At 35.7% G+C, this 23,526-nt stretch overlaps 1 protein-coding gene across 2 annotated transcripts in view; it reads left to right on the forward strand.

Moving 5' to 3' along the window:
- The window catches only part of myo10l3 (myosin X, like 3), a 66,614-nt gene that overhangs the window by 14,849 nt on the left and 28,239 nt on the right, over positions 1 to 23,526 (forward strand). For both annotated transcript variants that reach the window (XM_052565842.1, XM_052565841.1), the window contains exons 2-16: positions 1,073 to 1,171; positions 7,839 to 7,997; positions 9,182 to 9,369; positions 12,307 to 12,441; positions 12,534 to 12,672; positions 12,785 to 12,869; positions 12,998 to 13,104; positions 13,453 to 13,582; positions 14,550 to 14,668; positions 16,235 to 16,381; positions 16,476 to 16,576; positions 18,668 to 18,734; positions 19,910 to 20,002; positions 20,335 to 20,403; positions 22,581 to 22,663. In XM_052565842.1, the coding sequence (XP_052421802.1) occupies positions 1,073 to 1,171; positions 7,839 to 7,997; positions 9,182 to 9,369; positions 12,307 to 12,441; positions 12,534 to 12,672; positions 12,785 to 12,869; positions 12,998 to 13,104; positions 13,453 to 13,582; positions 14,550 to 14,668; positions 16,235 to 16,381; positions 16,476 to 16,576; positions 18,668 to 18,734; positions 19,910 to 20,002; positions 20,335 to 20,403; positions 22,581 to 22,663 (1,721 nt within the window). The remainder of the gene's footprint in view (positions 1 to 1,072; positions 1,172 to 7,838; positions 7,998 to 9,181; positions 9,370 to 12,306; positions 12,442 to 12,533; positions 12,673 to 12,784; positions 12,870 to 12,997; positions 13,105 to 13,452; positions 13,583 to 14,549; positions 14,669 to 16,234; positions 16,382 to 16,475; positions 16,577 to 18,667; positions 18,735 to 19,909; positions 20,003 to 20,334; positions 20,404 to 22,580; positions 22,664 to 23,526) is intronic.

Genomic DNA, 23,526 nt, shown 5'->3' on the forward strand with positions numbered 1-23,526 from the left:
TTATAGTTATAGTTGTTATCGTCCTTGGTGTAAGTAGCTCTTAGGACAGTGTTCGGGTTCACAACAGAAGGAAATGACTAGTGGTCTTAGCAGCCAGACTTGTGTCTTCCTGTTTTTACATGATCTCCATTTCTGCATTCTTGGCCTTCCGATTGAAAACATGGAAGCTGGCGGCATTGTTAAAGCATGCCACACAATTAGACAAAAGCATAGCTAGACCGCCCTTTTATTGCAGCTGTTTTCATCATCTGAGATTTTGAACAAAAATCAAAATGTTGTCAGCAGTTACTTACCTTAATTTCATTCCAAACGTATGTTGTTGCAATATGTTTCTGGACCCCACTGACTGTAATAGTAAGAACAAACTTGGGTTGTCCACAGAAAAAAGTTTTGTCAAGTTTGCTATTACATTTCAGAGTGATCAGATTGGGATTTGATTTTATTTGGCTTTGGAGCCAGTAAGCAACCATCCAGTGCACCCTAGAAACTACTTAGCAATGTGCTGGTATCCACTCAAATCTCCCTGTTATGGTGGCGAGTGCACAAGCAAAGGCTCCATGAGAAACAACCCTCTCTTTTTACACAGAGACAAGTAAAGGCTTTGGTGCTGCCAAAGGGCTTTACTTTGGTTTGCAGCATGTGCTGTTGGCATGAATAGAGTTCTGTAATGCCCATGTACCCACAAAGTGCGTTTAAACCCTTTGGGAGGGAGCTTTTCCCAGTCAAATTCACCACTGTATGTCTATGAAATTAAAGCGTAGCGAGATAGAATGGCTGTGGTGCTTTAAAGACCATGATGGCCTGTGGTTGAGATCACTGCTCTCTATTGGATCAATTGAAATTGCTCAGTGATATTCTCTCTGTATCATCTTGTTCGGTCCTCAGCTCTTTTTAGAAGCACATAATGTTGCCTGCATGCTCCATAAACATTTATATTTAATTTCTGTACCAGCCGCAATAGGAAGGAAATGTCTGCCATCTTCGGTCGTATCTTTAATGCTTGTGCCTTTTTATGGCTGCTCTTGATTGGTTTGCTGTGTTTAGTGTTTCATACAGTCTGTCTGTCTTTTAGGGAGCTTGTGTGTGGGTGCGGGATAAGGAGCAGCTCCTGCCCTCCACCGTCAGCTGCTGCGATGACCGGACCCTCATCCTCACCACAGACTATGGAGAGGTAAGAAAGACCATCTGCTGAAAACACAATTAGGAAACCTTAATTTTAAGATCTTTAATATCCAAATCCCATCTTTACTGATGACTAAACAGTTGTTTTTGCCATTATATTCTTGATGAATTGAAATGCCCATCTGTCTGAGAGAGATAAACATAAAGGTCTTAGTTGTGTGAGATTTTGTAGGTAGGTTATAGTATGCTTTGTCGGATCTGCAGTTTCTCACCGCTACTGAAGGACCTTTGATATGAATAGCAGGAATGTACATAAACGAGCCAATTTTAGCCAGTGTGTTTAATCAGTATGGCCCTCTGTTAAAGCTTTGTGTCTGGAGGAAATCCTGTTCTCATAGCACAATGAGAATGCAGTTCAGAATATATTTATCAGATGTGTCAACATGTAGCCTGTATGCTTTGTTCTGGTTCTTCAGAATGTATGAATGTGATATACTGTTCAGCTCATGTTTAAATATTCTTTGCATACTTCATGTGATACATCTTTTATCTCCATCTCCATCAGTCTGCGTCTATCTATGTCTGTTTCTCTCTATACATCTGTCTCTTTATGCACTGAAAAAGTCATGGGACCATCTATCTAAAATAAATTAGTACAAAAGTAATGTAAATAATTTATAGTGTTATAAAAGATTAAAATTTCAAATAAATGCATTTTTTTTGTAAGAATCATGAGAAAAATATTTCACTGTTTCCAAAAAATATTAAGCAGCACGGCTGTCTTCAACATTGATAACTATAAGAATTTTTTTTTGAGGGATCATTTGAAACTGAAGCATGAAGTAACTGCCATCATAGTAATCAATTTTCAAAATACATAAAAAAAAAAATTTAATTAAAAAGTTTGTAATATTTCACAATATTACTTTTTTACTATATTTTTGCTCTAATTAATGCAGTCTTTGTGAGCATAAGACATTTCTTTCAGATCTCTTTCATTATTTATTGTGCTCTGTATTCTATCTTGAGTCCAGTTTATCTGCCAAATGTAAAGGGAAATTTGGTTCTTTGTAACATATTGACAGAATATATGGACCTTCTGGATTTATTGCACTTACTGAAATTCTTCTATATGCATTAACATAAATGACTTCCACTCTGTGAGATCTGTCTATCTGTTCAGTCCAAATTCAGCCAAGTATACATTATGTGACCATATAGACCATAGAGAGGGTATCGAAGACCACACCGACTACAACTGATCATGAAAAAAGTTATCTCTCAAGTCATTTCCAAGTGTTCACACCCGAAACTGCAAGTTAGACTCTTACAGGGCTCCCAACATGCAGTTTAGCACCTGACTCATAAAATTGCATGGTGAAGCAGGGGTCGGCAGAGATCAGGAGGGTGTGTGTGTGTGTGTGTGTGTGTGTGAGTAGAGTTCGGTGAGGTGTGGAGAGACTGACACACCAACTTCCTCTGGCCAGAGCCATACAATCTATCTATTCATCTATTGTGTTATCTATCGTCCTGTCAAACATTCATTCTATAGTTATAAATACTGTTCATTAATATCTATCTATCTATCTATCTATCTATCTATCTGTCTGTCTGTCTGTCTGTCTGTCTGTCTGTCTGTCGCTCTGTCATTGTTCTGCTATTGTTCTGTTGTTTGTTCCGGCATTTTATCTATCGCTGTCTATCATTCTGTTACTGTATCTATCTGTTTTGGTCTTTATCTTTGTTTTTATCTAAAGCTGAATAATGACTCATGTATTAATACTGTACAATAAAGCAATTTTTTGTAATAATTTTAGACTTAAAATTGTTTTAACACAGTTGGAAACATATTATAGACTCCTGGCTTTCACTAAGTCTGTAGTTAGTGTTTTGTAAAGCAAACCCTGTGTTTTTCTGGGATTGCTTTGGGCAGGGTGCGACTCAGCAATGGTACAGCGGATGGGATGAGAGAAGACTGCTTCCTGTGAAGAGTACAGCCATTTCAGCTGTTCATTACTGGGCCGTCTCTGTCCTCCAGGCCCCACCCACATCATGCATATTCATATAGGCCATGCTCAATAATACAGCAGGGTGTGGTCTTTCAAACACAAAGCCTCATGCAGCACACTTGCAAGGAAGAGCAGAGAATCAAATATCCCAGTTACTCTTTTAATTACATACCTTCACTTAAAACCTAACAATTTTATTTATATACACATTTTTTTATTATTATTAACTAGTATATTAACTATTAGTATATTTTAATTACATCATAAAATGATATGTGCTTGGTTTTTAACACAGTCCTTCCAGTATGCACTGTAGAGATTATATTTATTCATTCTCTCAGATAGTAATTTTTTATGTGCTTTCTTTTAGTCACAATGGTGCATAAGTCAACGTTGCTGCCCTCGGTGAAAAGGCCACATTAGGAAAACATTGATTGTGTGCTTAATAACTCTAGATCAATGGATTTAGCAGATGGCTTCACATGCACAGGCACATTTAGGGGAGGGTGTTGTTGCTCACGCAAGTGGATTGATGTTGCATCTGTACTTAGTGTTTGGAAGACCATGAAAGCATTTATTGAATACTAGGACTTGAAGTGTACAATACTTACAGGAAGGAATATGTCATTTCTCATGCAAGTCATGCAAAATGAAATGAAGATTCACTATAATTCCTAATGCCTAATCACTGAGGAAGTCTTGCTGCTGAGGAAAAGAGATAAACCCGCATGGACAATGGAAGCAGTTCCGCTAAACCACTGGAAATGTAGTGTCTTTCCAGTGGTTGCATACTGGAACACAAATAAAAACTCCAGGAAATTCCATTTATTTATCTAGTACGGTGCATCATTTTTCAAACTGACTGCAGTGGTTGTTTTTTCCTCATGTTTTATTGATGACCCCATCATCAGGATTCCCAATACTCCCAGGGCTGGTCCATTGCTTAGCAACCAGAGGTGATGTTCCTGTTTCCTGGCACACTGTCAACACTGACACCCATTGTCCCGTCTGAATGCCTGTAATGTGCTAATGGCTTTATGGCAAGCTGACTCCCTGCCATGTGTCAATTTGTTGAGCACAGCAGGCCACTATAACCTGGAGCGAATAGATGATCATAGACGTTAAGTACACTCTACTGCGGTCTTGAAATATTCTCACAAATATAATGACAATTGGGTTGTGTTCTGTAACATTTGGTCTGTTGTTGTTGCTTTAGATTAAGCTCAGAACAAACGACAGCATTGGTATTTTCTTTTATGATAGCTTCCATTATCTTTTAAATGTTCATCTGCGTTGTAGGCCATTTTTCCTGTTCACTGTACTTTGTAGGGGTTACAGTTAGGGGTTGGTTAGATTTTTGAAAAATGTTTTTGAAAAAAGTCTCTTATCCTCACCAAGTCTACATTTATTTGATTTAAAAAAACAGTAATTGTCACACTACAGTGGAATGAAACGCACAAGGAAGATGATGAGCAATGCAAACATTCTTTAATAAATCCATGCAAAGGTAAAGCCAGGACAGACCAGGAGCACACGTAGGGACATAGTAGACCGGATGACAAACAGTGACCTGAACACAACTAATATAGAAGGGCTGATGAGAGTAATTAATGACACACACCTGAAACCAATGACAATAATCAGACATGAGGGAAAACTAGGTCACACAGAACACATTAGGAATGAAAACACAACAAAAGTCCAATGGGGTGTGACAGTAATATTGTGAAATTATGACATTTTTTAAATGGTTAATTCATTAATAATTGTTTTCTATTTCAGTATATTTAAAAATGTATTTTAGTGGCAAACTGAATTTTCTGCATCATTACTCCAGTCTTCAGTGTCAAATGATCCTTCTGAAATCATTCTAAAATGTGAATTTGGTTTGAAAAAAATTGTGCTGTTTAATTTGTATTTTTTCAAGATTCTTTGATCAATAGAAAGAACAGCATATATTTGAAATAGAAATCATCTTTGACATTATTACTGTATTTGCTGTAACTTTTGATTAGTTTAATGCATCCTTGCTTAATGAAAGTATTTATTAATTGTTATTTCAGTTTTCAAGTTATGGGCCCCAAATGTTTGAATGGCTGTTTATATATTAGACTATAAAATAAATTACATTTAAAAGAATAGTAAATAAATACGTTTAAATACAATTTAAAAACAGAGTTGTTATAGTGTTACTAGCAGCAGGTATCTAGTTATCTAGTTTATGACCACTATAGTGATATGTTTTATTTTATATGTTTTTTCTGTAATTTTTCTTTTTCTCTACAAATTTTTTTAGTTTATTTTGTAGTTAATTTTCCTTTATTTATTTTTGATGTAAATGGATTCATTTAGTTTTGCCGTTTTTTTTTTTTTTTTTTTTTTTTTTTGTGAAAATGTTTTATTTAGGTGGACTATGTTTTTATGAGACCCTATAATTAGGGCTGTTGATTGATTTAATTTTAAACCATTATTATGGATGATCACCCATACTCTTGAGTCAACCACAAGGCCATTTTACTGCAGCCTCTCTCTCTCTCACCTCCTCCTGTGAATATTTGGTCGAGACACATTTATTGTCATGTTACCGAGTGTTGTTCCAGCGTCCAGGCTGTTTGTTTGGCCTTAGCGGTGGGAGCAAGCATCTCATGAACAGGAATTTGGGGAATTCGTCTCTAGCGGGAATGTTTTTTTGCTTAAACTTCCTTGACCTCTGTGCTGGATGCTTGCTAGTGGATCACATGGCTTGAATCTTGTATTTTGTGTGTGAACTTTGACCCGGAGTGCGTCTGGTGGCCTGCTGTGTTGAGAAATTACCCATAGACAGCAGATTCCTGGTCTGGTTTTAAAGTCGAGGCGTCACACAGCGATAACATAAACTTTGAGACACATTCACACAACTATGAGCTGCTCTGCTTTTGCAGCAATGACTTCATTATACTTAAATGAAGCATTATAATAGTGCTTTCTAGAGTGAATTAGTGAAGAAACTTGTTCACAGATTCACACCCACAACTCTTATATGGTAAACAGAGCCTCAGGTGTTACGACACATTGATTTTGCGTATCTTTGTCGTATCTCCATACAGATCACATTAGCTCAGATGGGGGCGGGTGTTCTGTCAAAGTGCTGTTTCCTTCCTGTCTTGTCTGATTAATTAAGCTCATCCTTCTGGAGACAGACCTGACGAGCCACAATGATAAGATCATTATTGTATGACATCATTCAATTTTAGTGCCACTCTTTGCTAATGGATTTATCTTCCATCTCAGTTACCAGAAAAACACATCCAACACATTTCACACAAATTTAAGGAATATAGATATTTTTTAAATATATTTTCCATATTTAAAAATAATTTTATTTTATTTTTAGATTTCCAGTTTTTTATTTTATTTAGTTTTAGTATTTTATGTTTTTTTTATGTTTATCTGTATTTCTAATTAACTTTTCTATTATTTTATTATATTATATATTTCTACTTTTTAGCTATTTATTTAGCTAATAGTTTTAGTAAAATAGTTAATAGTTTTGCCACGGTTAAATAAAACATTTTCCCCTAAGTTTAAATGTGACTTCGGACCACAAAACCAGTCATAAGGGTCTTAACATTTTTTTTTTCAAAAACTGAGATTTATACATCACATGAAAGCTGAATAAATAAGCTTTCTTATATTTGGCCGAGATACAACTATTTGAAAATCTGGAATCCGAGGGTGTTGCCAGTGTATATTACTAATTAAAAAATTGTTTTGATATATTTGATATATATTTACTTAATATCTTCATGGAACATGATCTTTACTTAATATCCTAATGATTTTTGGCATAAAAGAAAAATCGATCATTTTGACCCATACAATGTTTTTTTGGGCTATTGCTACAAATATACCCAGTGACTTAAGACTGGTTTTTGTGCTCCAGGTTCACAAAAATTAACCTTATATTCGACCAACAATTTAGCAAACTCCAATAATTACACTTTTCCACCCTAAATACCTGACTTTTGCTGTCTGGAAGACAGGTATCATAAATTTTGATTCTGATATAATATGAACAATTATTTAGACTTCTACTTGAAGATTTATCTAGCCCAAATACTTGCATATATAACCTTAAGGCAAACCTCAGTGTGGGTTGCTTATAAATCAGTGTAAAATGACAGATACACTAGATAATGTCTGTATGATTCAGCAAAAAAAAAAAAAAAAATGAAATCCTCAATGTCAGTTAGGTAGATAAAAGAGAAGCATTTCAAATGTGATGTGTAAAGGAGATGTCAGCCTTGTGATCTCAAATAATGTTTCGAGTCCAAGGAAGATGTGTTCAGGACAGTGAAAGTGAGAGGAGCGCTGTGAGGATGTCATGGGGGTATGGTTTCAGGAATGTGAAACAACTTGGCTGAAAGATGGAGCAGGTCCGGACGCATTAGTAAAACAAGCTACAGGCTCACACATACACTGCGGTAAATGAGCCCTGCCTGAGCGCTCTGTTGATTCATAGCAGCATAAATCACAGCTTATTTCTTCACACTTCGGATTCCTATTGTGTTATTTTGGAATTAATATTTAGTCATGTCAATCATGTGTTCACTGAACTGTACGCTTTCTGGTTAATCTGAAAACACTTAAAAGTAATGTTCACAGTTGTTCCCCTGTGGACAGTGTGTGTTGTTAGTCACAATGAATGTGTGATTTTATGTGTTAAAGGTGATAACTCTGGATCAGGGTGAGGTGAACAGGCTCAAGGTTTTCCCCATGCATCCCACCAGCATCAGTGGAGTGGAGGACATGTCCAATCTGGCCGAGTTACACGAGGCCGCCATCATGCACAACCTCTTCCTGCGATACCAGAAGGACCTCATTTATGTAAGCTTCTTTTTAAAAAATAGACTTCTCTTGTTTGTATGTATAGCTGGTTATAAACACTGTAACTTAATCCACACCCTAACCCTAAGAGAAAACATTCTGCATTTTACAATTCAAAACGAAAAAACTAAACTTTAATTACAATAATTTATATATATATATATATATATATATATATATATATATATATATATATATATATATATATATATATATATATATATATATATATATACATACACATTTTTTTTTTTTTTTAAATACAAATGAGTACTGTCCCCAAAATGAGGGTTTATTAGAATTAGGTCACTTCTGGGTACAAATGTGTCTCCAAAATTTGGTTAAGCAGGTCCACAGAGAAACACACACTAATTCTCTTCATTACATTCAAATTGGAGTTTGGACTTTGCAGTGTTTTCACGTAAACAATGGAACAGTCTGTGCTTTGAGGAGTCTTGTGCCTCAAAAGAACTTTGTTCCATGAACCTTAATGGTGTTTAATCTGTGCAGAATTTCCTGTGTATCAATAACTGTAAGCATAAATTAAGCAATTATTGATGGCTATCCATTTCGTTTTTTCCTTCACAAAAAAACTGCTAGTGGTATTTTTGTTCTTACCAAATTGTTTAGAAATAAAATTCATTACGTGGTCTTCTAATCTGTATTTCATCTGATGATAATTGTATCTGACTGAAACTAATTAGAATTCATACTTTATGGAAATCATTTTTGATAATGTCTTATTATTATTCATATGAATTAATAATTTTTATTATCATTTTACTATTTCCTGAATTGTCAAAACAAATTTCAACACATTTTGGAATTATCATGGCATTATATGTAAAAGAAAAAAAAAAAAAAAGAAGAAAAAAAAAAAAAATATATATATATATATATATATATATATATATATATATATATATATATAAGCCCAAAATATTGAACAATTGATCATGCAGTTGTTGGTGGATTTGTAGAACTTTGGAAATAACAGGCATTTGAATTCTATAGAAATCTTTCGTGTGTAGAATCCATTTGATGCTAAATATATCTATGAGAAAACATTTTTGAACCAATAATAAAATAAAACAAAATAATTCCTGAACTTTCCATGTTAAACTTCAGTGTAAGATCAAGCTTGTATGTTCTTCTCATTGTCATTCATTCACTCTACCTTGCAGACCAACATAGGCTCCATCCTGGCGGCTGTGAACCCTTATAAGCAGATATCAGGTCTGTATGACACCGAGGCAGTGGATGTGTACAGCAGACATCACCTGGGTGAACTACCTCCACACATCTTTGCTGTGGCCAATGAGTGTTACCGCTGTCTGTGGAAGAGACATGACAGTCAGTGTGTGCTCATCAGGTAATGTCCTGCTCGTTTTAGGTTGCTTAACTTGAAGGCATTATTATCAGATTGGAATGGAATTAATTAGTAATTTTAATAGACAGCTAATAAGATAATCTACATATAAAGCTCACTAGACTGCTGCTGATGATTTGTGCATTTCAAAAAGCACACAAGATGACTGAGGTGCATTGGTGTTTTGGTCATCTGCTATTCCATAGGACTGCAATCCAATCAGTGTGACTGCTGAATCTAGAAATGGATTATGTTTGATTTATACTGCAAGGTTTATTGCATAACTCATCTTGGCATGGAGGTCAGAGGTCACTTTTATTTGCTTAGTGGCAGCTTGGAATCAGAAGACCTCTGAAGTGAGCACTTGGAATGAATGTGGGCTTGGTCTAATAGTGCTGTGTGAAGTGTTCTTCACATTGTATTTGCCCATATTAATCAAAAGCTTAAATCGTAGAGAGTTAATAGTATTGTGAGGGATTGCATAGGTGTAATTGAACTGCACATAGAACAAGTATATATAAATATATAATTTCACAGGAATTGGAGAGGAATATTTGACCCACCATCCACTGTGCACTTCCTCAGTAATGAACAAAGTTTGGCTAAAATAAATAGTGAAAGAATTAACCGTCATTCACCATTCAGGAGCAGATATTACTAAATAGAAGGTTTTGGGCTGTAATGAGTGATGCAATTTGAATTCATTTATTAATACCATTTAAAAGTTTGGCATCAGTAAGATTTTCTTTTGAAAGAAATTATAAATTTTTCTTAGAAGGGATATGTTAAATTCATTCAAAGATTCAAAAAATATTCATATTTGAAAGAAAGACTTTTGAACGTTCCATTTTTCAAAGTATCTTGACGAAATGAAAAAAATCAGTCAGCTCAACTGATTTCAACAATGATAATGATAAATGTTTCTTGAGCAGCAAATCAGCATATTAGAATGATTTCTGAGGATCATGTGACAGTGAAGACTGGAGTAAAGATGCTGAAAAATCTTCTTTACCATCACAGAAATAAATTCAAATTCAACAGCACTTATTATTTTAATTACAGTTTTTTCTGTATTTTTTAACAAGTAAATGTAGCCTTGGTGAGCATAAGAAACTTTTCTCGAAAACAAATAACCACAGACAAAATGTGTTCATACTTTATGCATCTGTATTCTCAGTGTTTTATGTTTATGCTTCATGCATCTGCATTTTCAGTGTTTTATGTTTATGCTTCATGTATCTGTATTCTCAGTGTTTTATGTTCATGCTTCATGCATCTGTATTCTCAGTGTTTTATGTTCATGCTTCGTGCATCTGTATTCTCAGTGTTTTTTATGTTTATGCTTCATGCATCTGTATTCTCAGTGTTTTTAATGTTTATGCTTCATGCATCTGTATTCTCAGTGTTTTATGTTCATGCTTCGTGCATCTGTATTCTCAGTGTTTTTTATGTTTATGCTTCATGCATCTGTATTCTCAGTGTTTTATGTTCATGCTTCATGCATCTGTATTCTCAGTGTTTTATGTTTATGCTTCATGTATCTGTATTCTCAGTGTTTTATGTTCATGCTTCATGCATCTGTATTCTCAGTGTTTTATGTTCATGCTTCGTGCATCTGTATTCTCAGTGTTTTATGTTTATGCTTCATGCATCTGTATTCTCAGTGTTTTATGTTCATGCTTCGTGCATCTGTATTCTCAGTGTTTTTTATGTTTATGCTTCATGCATCTGTATTCTCAGTGTTTTCTGTTCATGCTTCATGCATCTGTATTCTCAGTGTTTTATGTTTATGCTTCATGCATCTGTATTCTCAGTGTTTTATGTTCATGCTTCGTGCATCTGTATTCTCAGTGTTTTATGTTTATGCTTCATGCATCTGTATTCTCAGTGTTTTCTGTTCATGCTTCATGCATCTGTATTCTCAGTGTTTTTAATGTTTATGCTTCATGCATCTGTATTCTCAGTGTTTTATGTTCATGCTTCGTGCATCTGTATTCTCAGTGTTTTTTATGTTTATGCTTCATGCATCTGTATTCTCAGTGTTTTATGTTCATGCTTCGTGCATCTGTATTCTCAGTGTTTTTTATGTTTATGCTTCATGCATCTGTATTCTCAGTGTTTTCTGTTCATGCTTCATGCATCTGTATTCTCAGTGTTTTATGTTTATGCTTCATGCATCTGTATTCTCAGTGTTTTATGTTCATGCTTCGTGCATCTGTATTCTCAGTGTTTTATGTTTATGCTTCATGCATCTGTATTCTCAGTGTTTTATGTTCATGCTTCATGCATCTGTATTCTCAGTGTTTTATGTTTATGCTTCATGCATCTGTATTCTCAGTGTTTTATGTTCATGCTTCGTGCATCTGTATTCTCAGTGTTTTTTATGTTTATGCTTCATGCATCTGTATTCTCAGTGTTTTCTGTTCATGCTTCATGCATCTGTATTCTCAGTGTTTTTAATGTTTATGCTTCATGCATCTGTATTCTCAGTGTTTTATGTTCATGCTTCGTGCATCTGTATTCTCAGTGTTTTTTATGTTTATGCTTCATGCATCTGTATTCTCAGTGTTTTATGTTCATGCTTCGTGCATCTGTATTCTCAGTGTTTTATGTTTATGCTTCATGCATCTGTATTCTCAGTGTTTTCTGTTCATGCTTCATGCATCTGTATTCTCAGTGTTTTATGTTCATGCTTCGTGCATCTGTATTCTCAGTGTTTTATGTTTATGCTTCATGCATCTGTATTCTCAGTGTTTTTTATGTTTATGCTTCATGCATCTGTATTCTCAGTGTTTTATGTTCATGCTTCGTGCATCTGTATTCTCAGTGTTTTTTATGTTTATGCTTCATGCATCTGTATTCTCAGTGTTTTATGTTTATGCTTCATGCATCTGTATTCTCAGTGTTTTATGTTTATGCCTCATGCATCTGTATTCTCAGTGGAGAGAGTGGTGCTGGGAAGACAGAGAGCACCAAACTGCTGCTGAAGTTCCTGTCCGTCATGAGTCAGAACTCCACAGGTTCTCCGCTCTCAGAGAGGACCACCAGAGTAGAGCAGGCCATCGTACAGAGCAGGTCATACATGCTCTATCACACTTGCTCTGTTCTTACAGATGTTGTCATATCTCTTTCCATTTTAACACCCATTTTTTTCTCTTTCACTCCAGTCCAATAATGGAAGCATTTGGAAATGCAAAAACCGTTTACAACAACAACTCCAGTCGCTTTGGCAAGTTCATTCAGCTCCACTTTTCTCAGAGTGGAAATATCCAGGGTGGCTGTATTATTGATTATTTACTTGAAAAGGTATCTTCTATATGTATATTTATATTTATTTTAAAAAAAGAACTGTTTATAGCCATGCATTTAAGCAGTTATATTAAATGCATTGTGTTTTAAAAGTGTCATTACATTCCAGAATCGAGTTGTGCGGCAGAATCCGGGAGAGAGGAACTACCATATTTTCTATGCATTGTTGTCAGGTGCTAAGTATGAGCACAGAGGTGAGATTTTAGCATTATTTCATTATGTTTTGGAGGCACAGGCATTGCACACTTCACCTTTACACAAGCTGAACCTTTGTTTTTTTCTCTTTGGCCATTGAAGATTAACCCTGTGTTCTTTCCATCAGAAATGTACATGCTGGCTGATTCCCCCGAGGCGTATCATTACCTCAACCAGTCCGGCTGTGTGAAAGACAGAAGCCTGGATGACAAGCACCTCTATGATAGTGTGATGGTGAGTCAATACTGTATGTCTGACAGCATTCTCGACTCTTAAACAGTTGCTTTTCATTAAAAAAAAAACACAAGGAACAACATGAAAGAGTAAATGACAAAAATGACAAATTTGGTCTCCTTGATGCCATGAAATTGGGCTTTAATAAATGTCCACTAGAGGGCACCACATCATCTCTTATCTGTAACTTGTTTGAAAGGCATTAGGTTGAAATAATTCAACTCCAGTTATTCTGAGGTTTTTTTATTTATTGATTTCTGTTGGTCAAGTAAGAATGACCTTTGTGATCATAGTAAGTATAATGTGTCCAGATCCCATTTCTGATACATATTCTTCTGTTTACTACAGGAAGCATTGAAGGTGATGGAATTCACTGAGGAAGAGATCCGTGATGTCTTCAAGCTTCTCTCTGGGGTCTTACAGATCGGCAACATCGAGTTCATGACTGCAGGGGGTGCTCAGATCACCACTAAAGGAGGTTTGAGGCAAATCTGCATTTGTCAGAAGCATTGCTTTTGTGGAAGGATATCGTAGTGCATAGCATAGGGGAAGGATCTATTAAATACTGCCTGTAGACCTGACACACAATATCAGCTTATATTTTATCTGTCAGGAATTAAAGAGTAAAGACCTTCACTGAGTAGAGTGTGTGGGGGCATGCTACAACATGTCAGAATTCACTTTGATAACCGCACGTCATATGGGTGAAAACTCAGTAACCCGTCTTAAAGCTAGAGCAGTTCCAAAAGACTGTTGATTCATTAAAAAATAAAAAATAAAATAAAATCACTTCTGTCATTAATTACTCAGATCTACTGGTTGCATATTTCCATGCAGTCACAATGAATGGAGACCAAAGGTTATTATTGCAATTAAATTAAATTAGCCATTAAATTACTATTTCAATATATTTTATTCTTGTGATTGGAAAACTGAATTTTACTGAATTTGTTTCACGATCCTTCAGAAATAATTCTAAAACAGTAGTGGATTTGGACCTCAATTTTTTTTTTTTTTTTTTTTTTTTGTATTGTTATCGTTGATGTTTAAATGTTTAGTATTTTTGTGGAAACCATGAAGCATTTCGTTTAGGATGAATAGTTATTTTGATAGAAATCTCTTGTCATTTTATAAATGTCTTTACTGTTACTTTTGATCAGTTTAATGGGTCATTGCTTAACAAAGGTTTTATTTTTTTCTGACCACAAATTTTTGAATCATGGTTTGATTTCAGTTCTTTATCTTATGAATGCAATGTATACTGAAATGTGTAATTGTGTCATGTTGACTGTTGAATCTGTGTTACATAAACAAAAAGTTTGCATGTCATATGATGGAATATTTACGTGAAACTATAATATCCACTGAAGATCATCATTAACTGTGTGTGCACAAACACTTTACACATTGTGAAGGCTTATACTTGGTGTGTATTTGAATGACAGTGGTCAGCATCGTCAGTGATCTGCTGGGACTCGACTCCTTTCAGCTGTCTGAGGTTCTGACTCAGCGGTCCATGATCCTGAGAGGAGAAGAGATCTGCTCACCTCTCACTGTAGAACAGGTGAGGAACCAGGACATCTGTCCTTTTTTGTGATGTTGTATAGTATATATAGCACGGGTCTGTCTAGAAATAAGATATAGCTATGCATTTGCCTATTTAAATCTGGTTTATTTACATTTTGGCAAAGGCTTGCTTTTTTTTTTTGGTTTGTTTGCTTTAGCCGTCATGTTGTATCATGTCCTGGCATGTCTGTGCTGTGCCCTCAGTGTGTCCAGACACATGTTTCCCTGCATCCCCAGGCTCACCCCAGATTTACTGACAGACTGTCATTAAAAACATGCTCACACCCATACGCCTGTGTAGAAAGCGTCTTTGCGTGACTTGGTACCATTTCCTGTTTTTTTGTCCCCTCGGATTCCTGCTATAATAACTCGGTGATAAAGATCTCATGAGAAGCAACACAATAGAGGCCGAGTGTGGAGACAGCGGTTAGCAGCCGCCTAATGGGGGCAGTCTATTACACAAATATGCACGCTAAACACAAGAAACAGTCGATGTAGCACCAGTGCTTAAGAATTCCTCTTTTCCGCAAAGGAACCAAAATCAAAGGCTTGATTTTTGAAATGTAAAACCGGTTTATGGGATGACTGATGAGGGGAAAGTGTATGCATGTGAAGAATAAAGAGACCCCAACCCACGTAGCATGTAGAACGGACCGACTCGGTAGAAACACACAAGCAATCTTTTCATGAACAAAGACAATGGCCACTAACTCCATCCTGTGTCAGCGGTCATAAAGCAGTGCCACGTCTTAATGGAGGCCCTTATTCCTCCTCCTCCTTTCCCCATAATGCATTAACACAGTGGTCAGGACCTCAACAGCTGCCATTGGCCGTATCCTGCACAAACAGCCATTCTTTCAGGTCTTTCTGATGGAGCCAGCACACTGTTCAGAATCAGGCAGAAGTGTCTCTGACTGATGAATTATAGTGTTGCTCATACAATAGACGGGAGTTTGGCATCTTAGGAATAGCAGAGTCTAATTTGTGGGTATTAACTTTCTCTCCATCTGTAATCCAGTAATAGCAGCTCAGGGTTATTGCTGGGTTTATGAGCTGAACTGAAACTCCAGAAGCAAAGAGCTTCCACACTTTTCATCACTTTTGCGAAATGAATTGGTACGCCGGTTTCAGTGCATTGACTGTGTGAAGTCATTTCTCACAGTCTGTATGTGTAGTCTTGCACCAGTGTAGTTTATCAGATTTAATATGAACAAGTTACACTACTATTTTTTATTTCTTAATTCTGAGCATACTGTAGCTAAAAACAGAGCGTAATAAAAATGATGCTACTTTTTTTGGGAATGGGTGGTTTAAATGTGACTTAAGTGTCCAAATACTCATTGGGGTCACTGTATTGTATCCAGTCTAAGCTATAAATCAGGAAAGACATCCATTGTTTTCAAACTTGTCACGATGTTGAAATTCAAACAGACATATTGGTGTTTTGTAATAATCTCTCGAGGCATCGCTTGTTGACATTGTGGTTTTAAATTGCGCTGTTGCTGTTCCTAACTAAAGGAAACTATCTCTAGATTAATATTTGTCTCTGCCCTGCTTTCCAAAGGCAATTGATTCCCGGGACTCTGTGGCCATGGCATTGTATTCCCAGTGTTTTTCTTGGATCATCGCCAGAATTAACCAGAAAATCAAAGGAAAGGACAACTTCAAGTCCATTGGCATTTTGGATATCTTTGGCTTTGAAAACTTCGAGGTGAGAGTTGGTGGAGCACAAAGAGGTGAAATGTTCCAGCCAGACTGTCTGTCGATGGCATGTTGTCATGTTTTTATGACTTTTCCCCCTCTAGGTGAACCGGTTCGAGCAGTTCAACATTAACTATGCCAACGAGAAGCTCCAGGAGTACTTCAACAAGCACATCTTCTCCCTGGAGCAGCTTGAATATAACAGGTGAGTCCTGTCAGTGACCCTGCTCCTTGAAGAGATCTGTCAACAAAAAGAGCTTTATTTCTCTGATTTTGGCCTAAATAATGAGTGCTGAATAATGAGTCTTTAATACCCCATATTGCCATATTAGGTTTATGCGTGATCATAAGACCAAAACATTTACTTAAAAGTAGACTGGTCTAATGGCATATTAAAAGGTTTATCACATGCACACTTTGATGCTTTTCACTGTCTCAAAAACTATTTTTCGCATACTATGGGCCTACAGTTTGGAAGTTGGGCACAGTGTGTTTCCTGTCATAGCTATGCAAAGATTTGATTTAAAAACAGTATCATTACTATTAAACTAAATCTTATGATTTTAAATCTGGACTTGTCCTTAAAACAATCTTAATGTTAAAAGAGGTGCTAAAGTGTTTTTTTTTTTTGTGGTTGCACATTAAAATAAAATGATTGTAATCTTAATTCAAGTGAAGAAGGATTTTGCTGTTTTACAGTAATCGATGTTAGGTGCTACCGTAAGGTTAATCCTGCCTGATTTAAGTGTTTGAAAATGCTTAACGTTTGAACACTTTGGTAAGAATTTAGAAAAGTACCAAAAAGTAATCAGTTACATTACTTTGATAGAATAATTGAAATAGTTACACTACTTATAACATTTTAAATAGGGTAACTGTGTAATGTAATCAGTGACATTTCCAAAGTAACTTTCCCAACACTGGTTATAGCTGCTAATAACCAGGGGCGGACCCCAAAACAATAACTGCTCTTTTACACCTAACCCTTATTTTGCCCTCACTCTATTTTAAAGTTTATTTATCCCTAATTAATCAACCTGATGTTCTAAAGCCATATTAGGCTACCTTATTTTTTTCAGATCACAAACAAAAGACATTATAAAAATGTTTTTACTAAGTTAAAAACTTTTTCAATCTTTTTACCATCATAAATTATATCCCATGCAACTCACTCGATCGCATTAGTGCATTTATACAAGTGTGCAGCAGTTTGCACCGGCGTGCCTAAGAAAACCATTCAAGAGAGTCATTTTGAAACAACAAGACAAATAAAATTATTACTTGAAACACAATACTTTCTTCTCTGAGGTTAATATATCTGGTTTTAGACAGTATTATAGAGCCTAGAATGCACGCAAAGGGCACCCCCTCATAATCAAAAGCTGTCACTCACTTGAGTTCATTGTGATCTCATTGTGATCCATTAATAAGCCCTCTACACTTCAACAATGAATCTCTTATCTACATCGTATCTACTGTACACTTCGTCATAATGAGAGGATTCCCAAGCTTGTAGAACTCGGCACTTCAGCAACTTCACTGCGTTCAAGAAATCAACAGATATGTTTGTGATGAATTGATAAAGTGATGGCTAAACTGCTCAGTGCTGCAAATATGCTTTGCCAATTTCAGATGGGGCCCCTTGATTCCCTGAGGCCCTAAAAGGCCATTTACCTCGCTTAAATGTTAAGTCCACTCCTGAGAATAACACATTTTGAATACTGAGGGCTGTTGCTGACCCACAGTAATGCAAGGATAAGTGTATACGACTGGACTGCACAACTGCAACGTGTTGTCCGAGCATTTGTGTGCTTGCGCCTCCCTGCGTACGTTATGTCCTCACTGTTACATCATCATCAGGAGATGAAATCGCTGCGTGAAACCCAAAGCGTACCATACAGGCTCGTCTGTAGACACATAGCTTCACACTATCAGGTGTCCCAGAGAGCTCAGGACACAACGGGGTGAAATAGCGTAGAAGGGTGGAGGTGCGACCTGATCATGATATCCTGTGATCTCTTTTAGGGTAAAGTGATGGAGAGATAGCAGATGAAGTGAGGGCGGGTTTCTCAGCCTGTTTTTGCTGTAGTGGCTATGGAGGCACTCTGCCAGATGTGTGAATGGGTCTCCTCTTTCCCACACAGTTGTGTTCTTGTGTTGAAATGTGATGGCTGAGGGGGGTCAGCAGAGCCCGGTCACAGCTCATTTCATCACATGAACCCTGAGGATAATACCACCTTTGTGTACTTGTAGTGTTGTGATGTTGCTCAAGAGGTTCTCTTGTGTCTCCGCACAGGGAGGGGATACACTGGGAAGCCATCGACTGGATGGACAACGCAGAGTGTTTGGATCTGATCGAAAAGGTGACCTTTTGACCTTTTATCAGCTGTCACTGTGACCACGCAGTGCTCATTAGAAACCATTCCACTTTTGATAACTATTAGCACATGAGCAATTTTAGAATTTCAAACTATCATTTCCAGGAATCATCCCTTTTTTTTTTTTTTGAAGGCTTTGTCAATCATAAAAAAAAAAAACTATAAATAATTAGGGTCCATGTCTAGTTTAGCCGTGATGCTCATACAGGTGATGATGCTTTCTCTTCTCTGCATCATTTACACTACTTACTACTTTAATTTTTTTACATTCATTCACTTAGTGTTTTAATGCAAATTATTATTTTTTTTTATTGCAAAATATTTTTGTTTCAAATAAATTTGTTGAATTTTCTGTTCATAGAAGAATCCTAGAAAAAAAATCACAGTTTCGACCAAAATATCAAACAGCACAACTGCTTCCAACATTGATAATAATAAGAAATGATTTCTTAAATAAGAAATTTCTGAAAGATTATATGACAGTGAAGACTAGAGTAATGACTGCTAAAAATTCTGATTTACCATTACAGATTTAAATTATAATATAAATTACAATTTAAAATATATTAAAATAGGAGCATTTTAAATTGTAATAATTTCCCCCCTTGTTTTTTTTTTTTTTTTTTTGCTCGAATTATTGCAATTATTTTATGTTTGGTGAGGATAAAAATAAATAAATAAATAAATCTTGCTGACCCAATCATTTGAACAATGGTGTAAATCTCTAAGAGGTCTGGACCGTGTATCATCATAATTAGTATAGATATCTCCTAAACATTCTAAAACAGTGAATTTGCATGAACAAAAAAGGAGAGAAACAGATTCTGAATGTTAAACACTGAACTTTTTAGAGATTGCTAATTATTGCATATTATGTTTCAGAAAGAATTGCATGTTCCAGCTGCAATCGAAAAGATGTATGACCCATATGCTCTCAGGGCTTCCATATCAAGTGGCTAAAAAGGGCAATATGTAAAAAAAAAAAATGCAGCTAAGTTGTCACTTAGAATAATCCACAAATTGAAGTTGACTTGAAGCTACATGACATTACAAGTAAATATTAGTGTAATTTGAGAGATATCTCTCACAAACTAGACCCCTGTGGTTAATGTGGAGAGCCATAGAGAGCGTGTGCTTAGATCAGTGTGCTCTTTCCTCAGAAACTGGGCATGTTGGCTCTTATCAATGAAGAGAGCAGATTCCCTAAAGGCACGGACTACACCCTGCTGGAGAAACTCCACAGCCGGCATGCCGTAAGTCCTTCTTTTGAAAACACTCACAGACATACAGTATGCGTTTCTTTCCCCCATCTCATTTCAGATCACAGAGAGTTAATTCTTCTTTAAACTCACTGATAAAGGCCAGCGCTGAGCCAATAGGCAACACCCAGTCACACCCCCACAGCCTCTCACATGCACATGCACAATACAGTAACGTGAGCAGGCTTTCCTCAGGGCACAGGAACAATGAGTGTGTCCTCAGAGAACACACATACAGTATGCCCTGACTGAAGTACCTCTGTGTGTGCTCACTGCAAATATAATCAGTATGAAATATAATGTGCTGTGTGTTTCTATCTCTGCAGACAAACCCTTACTATGTGAAACCAAGAGTGGCAGATCACCAGTTTGGTATTAAACATTATGCAGGAGAGGTAATTACATCAACAAGAAGTGTTATTTTAGCACGTTTATATTATTCAGTCAGCTTTTCTTTTTTCTTTTCAGTTTTAATGTTAATTTAATTTAAATTTTATTTTCAAATATATATATATTTAGCTTATTTTTATTTAACTTTTATATTTTTTGTTTGATTTTAGTATCCAGCAATGTTTTTTTTTATTTTATTTCTATTTTATTTTTTTTAAGTTAACATTTGCATTTACAATTTGTACTATTAATTAATTTACTATTAAAAATTTTACTATTAGTAAACTGTAACCAAACTGTCAACAAGTGTTTGACAAATGTGAGAGAAACAAACATTTTTTTAAGATGCAGCTTAGAATTTATAGTGTGTCTTGCCAGGTATGTAGAAGAAAATTACAGTGTATAGCAAAAGTATTTTACAGTATTTGTTTTGTGGTGCATTATTTGTGAGGTTGGAAAGATTTTATAAGGTCTGCAGAAATTTATAGAACAGTTTAAATGCATTTAATTGACATCTGAGTTGGCAGGCTCCAAACACACACACACACACACACACACATATACACTTATGCATGTACATGTGGAAGTGTAACACTATTCTGTGTTTTACAGTAACATTGCAGTAGATAGGCTAAAATAGTATAACCTATTAATACAAAATATGATACACAAAATTGCTGAATATAAGTTAACACTAATTTTATGCAATATTTACTGACTATAAAGATATTTAAATAATGTCATATGAGCAAGATTGCTGTTGTTCTGAGTATTCGATCCAGTTATAGACACAAGGCATAGGGTAATGCTAATAAATCAAATACTCAAACTAAATGTAAAACATAAAATGTGCATTATTCATAGACAAGGTTGTTAGTTCATTTTGGAAACAACAGCAGGTGGCATGACCATTTCTGCTGAGACCTATAATCTCAAATATTGGCTGATATCCCTGTCTATCACTATTGCACAGGTGTGACACTGGACTTCCCCAGTCTTCTCCTTCTCTCATCATCTACACTACCAGTTTCAGACTTTAAAGGGATAATTTATAATTAACACGCAAAAATGAATATTCTGTCATCATTTACTCACCCTCATGTCATTCCAAACCTGTATGAGTTGCTGTCTTATGTTGAACATAAAAGAAGATATTTTGAAGATTGCTTGTAATCAGACAGCTGGTGGTTCCCATTGAGGGTGAGTAAATGATGACCGAATTTTCATTTTTGGGTGAACTATCCCTTTAAGAGAGGAATTAGTCTTTTCAGGAGAGTGAGAGAAAACAGTCAGAACAGTATGCTGAAAAAAGCACAGAGAGAGATGGAAAGTGAAGAGCTGGTTTGCCCTTTCACCATGGGCACCACACGAATCCTCCACAGTTTAATGTGCAGGAAACCACACGCCTAACATGCACTCCCACGAGAAGCATTTGGCATGCTGTCCAGCTCCTTCTCTAGTTGCCTTTTCTTTTTTCCTGACAGTTTCAATTCACGCTTGTACTTGCATTTTACTCTTTACTTTCTCTCCTCCAAAAAAAGTCATTTTAATCAGTCATGCTTTCCAGTAAAACATCTAAAATTGCATAGGGTATTAAGACTTGTATCTCATGGAGTTTTGCTCTCAATCTGCTTTTAAGGATGTTTATATATTGTTTATGCATAAAAATCTAATTTTGCCTGATATCTTCACCACAGTCTTGTGTGCAAACTGTCTGATGTGATGCATGTTTCACACAATCTGTATCCAGTCTTCGAAATGCTTTCAGGTGGAGAATATCTTTAGCATCTGCTCTCTAGGCCAACACAAATGAAAGATCGGACTATAAGCTTTAGATGAATTCTCTGTTTAAATGAGAGATTGTAATGATCAAGATGGCGTTATAAATACCACCAGCATGTGTTGTGGATGATGCATACTTTACAGCTCAGGAGTTTATTTCATAGTGTTAAGATCAGTGGAGGAATCTGTCGCCACGGAGGTCATGATTGAGTAATACTCAACAGGTGACTGCATTAAAATGCGGCAGCTCGATCAACCTCTCTCTTCAGCTGAAATGTTAGGAAAGAGACACTTTAAACAATCTATAATTTAAAAATATATTTTCCATCCATAAAATAAATGTATGCATGATCATTAGGTCATTGAACATGTATTTAGTAACTGTTTTTGTGTGTGTCAGGTACTGTATGATGTGCGTGGCATTCTAGAGAAGAACAGAGACACATTCAGAGATGATATTCTCAATATGCTGAAGGACAGCAGGTAACAAATCATTCACTTTGTTTCTGTTATTCTAAGCAGTGCTCCTTAGCTTGTCATGAGATCAATAATGTATATATGTACTGTAAATGGTGCTTCTCATACTACGAAAACTATTGCTAAGAAATATTTTGGGCATTCTGACATGGGTTTGTGATACTATAATGCATCTCAAATCATTCATTAATGAAGTTTTTATGAATAAATTTGAATTAACAGACTACATGGAATATTATTTATGCCACTGTCAGCATTTTTGATAATTTTCACTAAACGTTCATAGCCCCCAGAATATTTTGCTGTACGAATATCAGAACATGCAGTACATCAAAATAAAAAAGAAAGCCTCTACTTTCAAACAAAAAATTTTTATTCTTAATTTATTCTTTATTCTTTATGCTTCATTCTAGCTTCAAACATTCTTTTTTATCAACATGTTTTTGATTGGCACATTCTATACTAATTCAGGAGATATAGATAATACAGTAGTGGCCAAAAATATCTGCCCCCTTGGTAAATATGAACGAAGAAGGCTATTCTACGAAAATTCATCTGCATTGTTAATCCTTTAGATCTTTTATTTAAAACATTCATTAAAATGTATCATTTCATTGGATAATAAGAATTTAAAATGGGGGGGAAGTATAATTATGAAATAAAGTTTTTTCTCAAATACTCTTTGGACACAATTATTGGCACCCCTAGAAATTATTATGAGTAAAAAATCCCTGAAGTATATTCCCATTCATATTCACAATTTTGAGCACTCCAGCGTGATTATAAACATGAAATTAACCAGCCATGGCTTCCTGTTTCACAGAAATATAAAGAGGAGGGAAAACAAAGCCCAAATTCCCTTAATCATT

The sequence above is a fragment of the Carassius gibelio genome, chromosome B9 (assembly GCF_023724105.1).
Source record: "Carassius gibelio isolate Cgi1373 ecotype wild population from Czech Republic chromosome B9, carGib1.2-hapl.c, whole genome shotgun sequence".
Lineage (NCBI taxonomy): Eukaryota > Metazoa > Chordata > Actinopteri > Cypriniformes > Cyprinidae > Carassius > Carassius gibelio.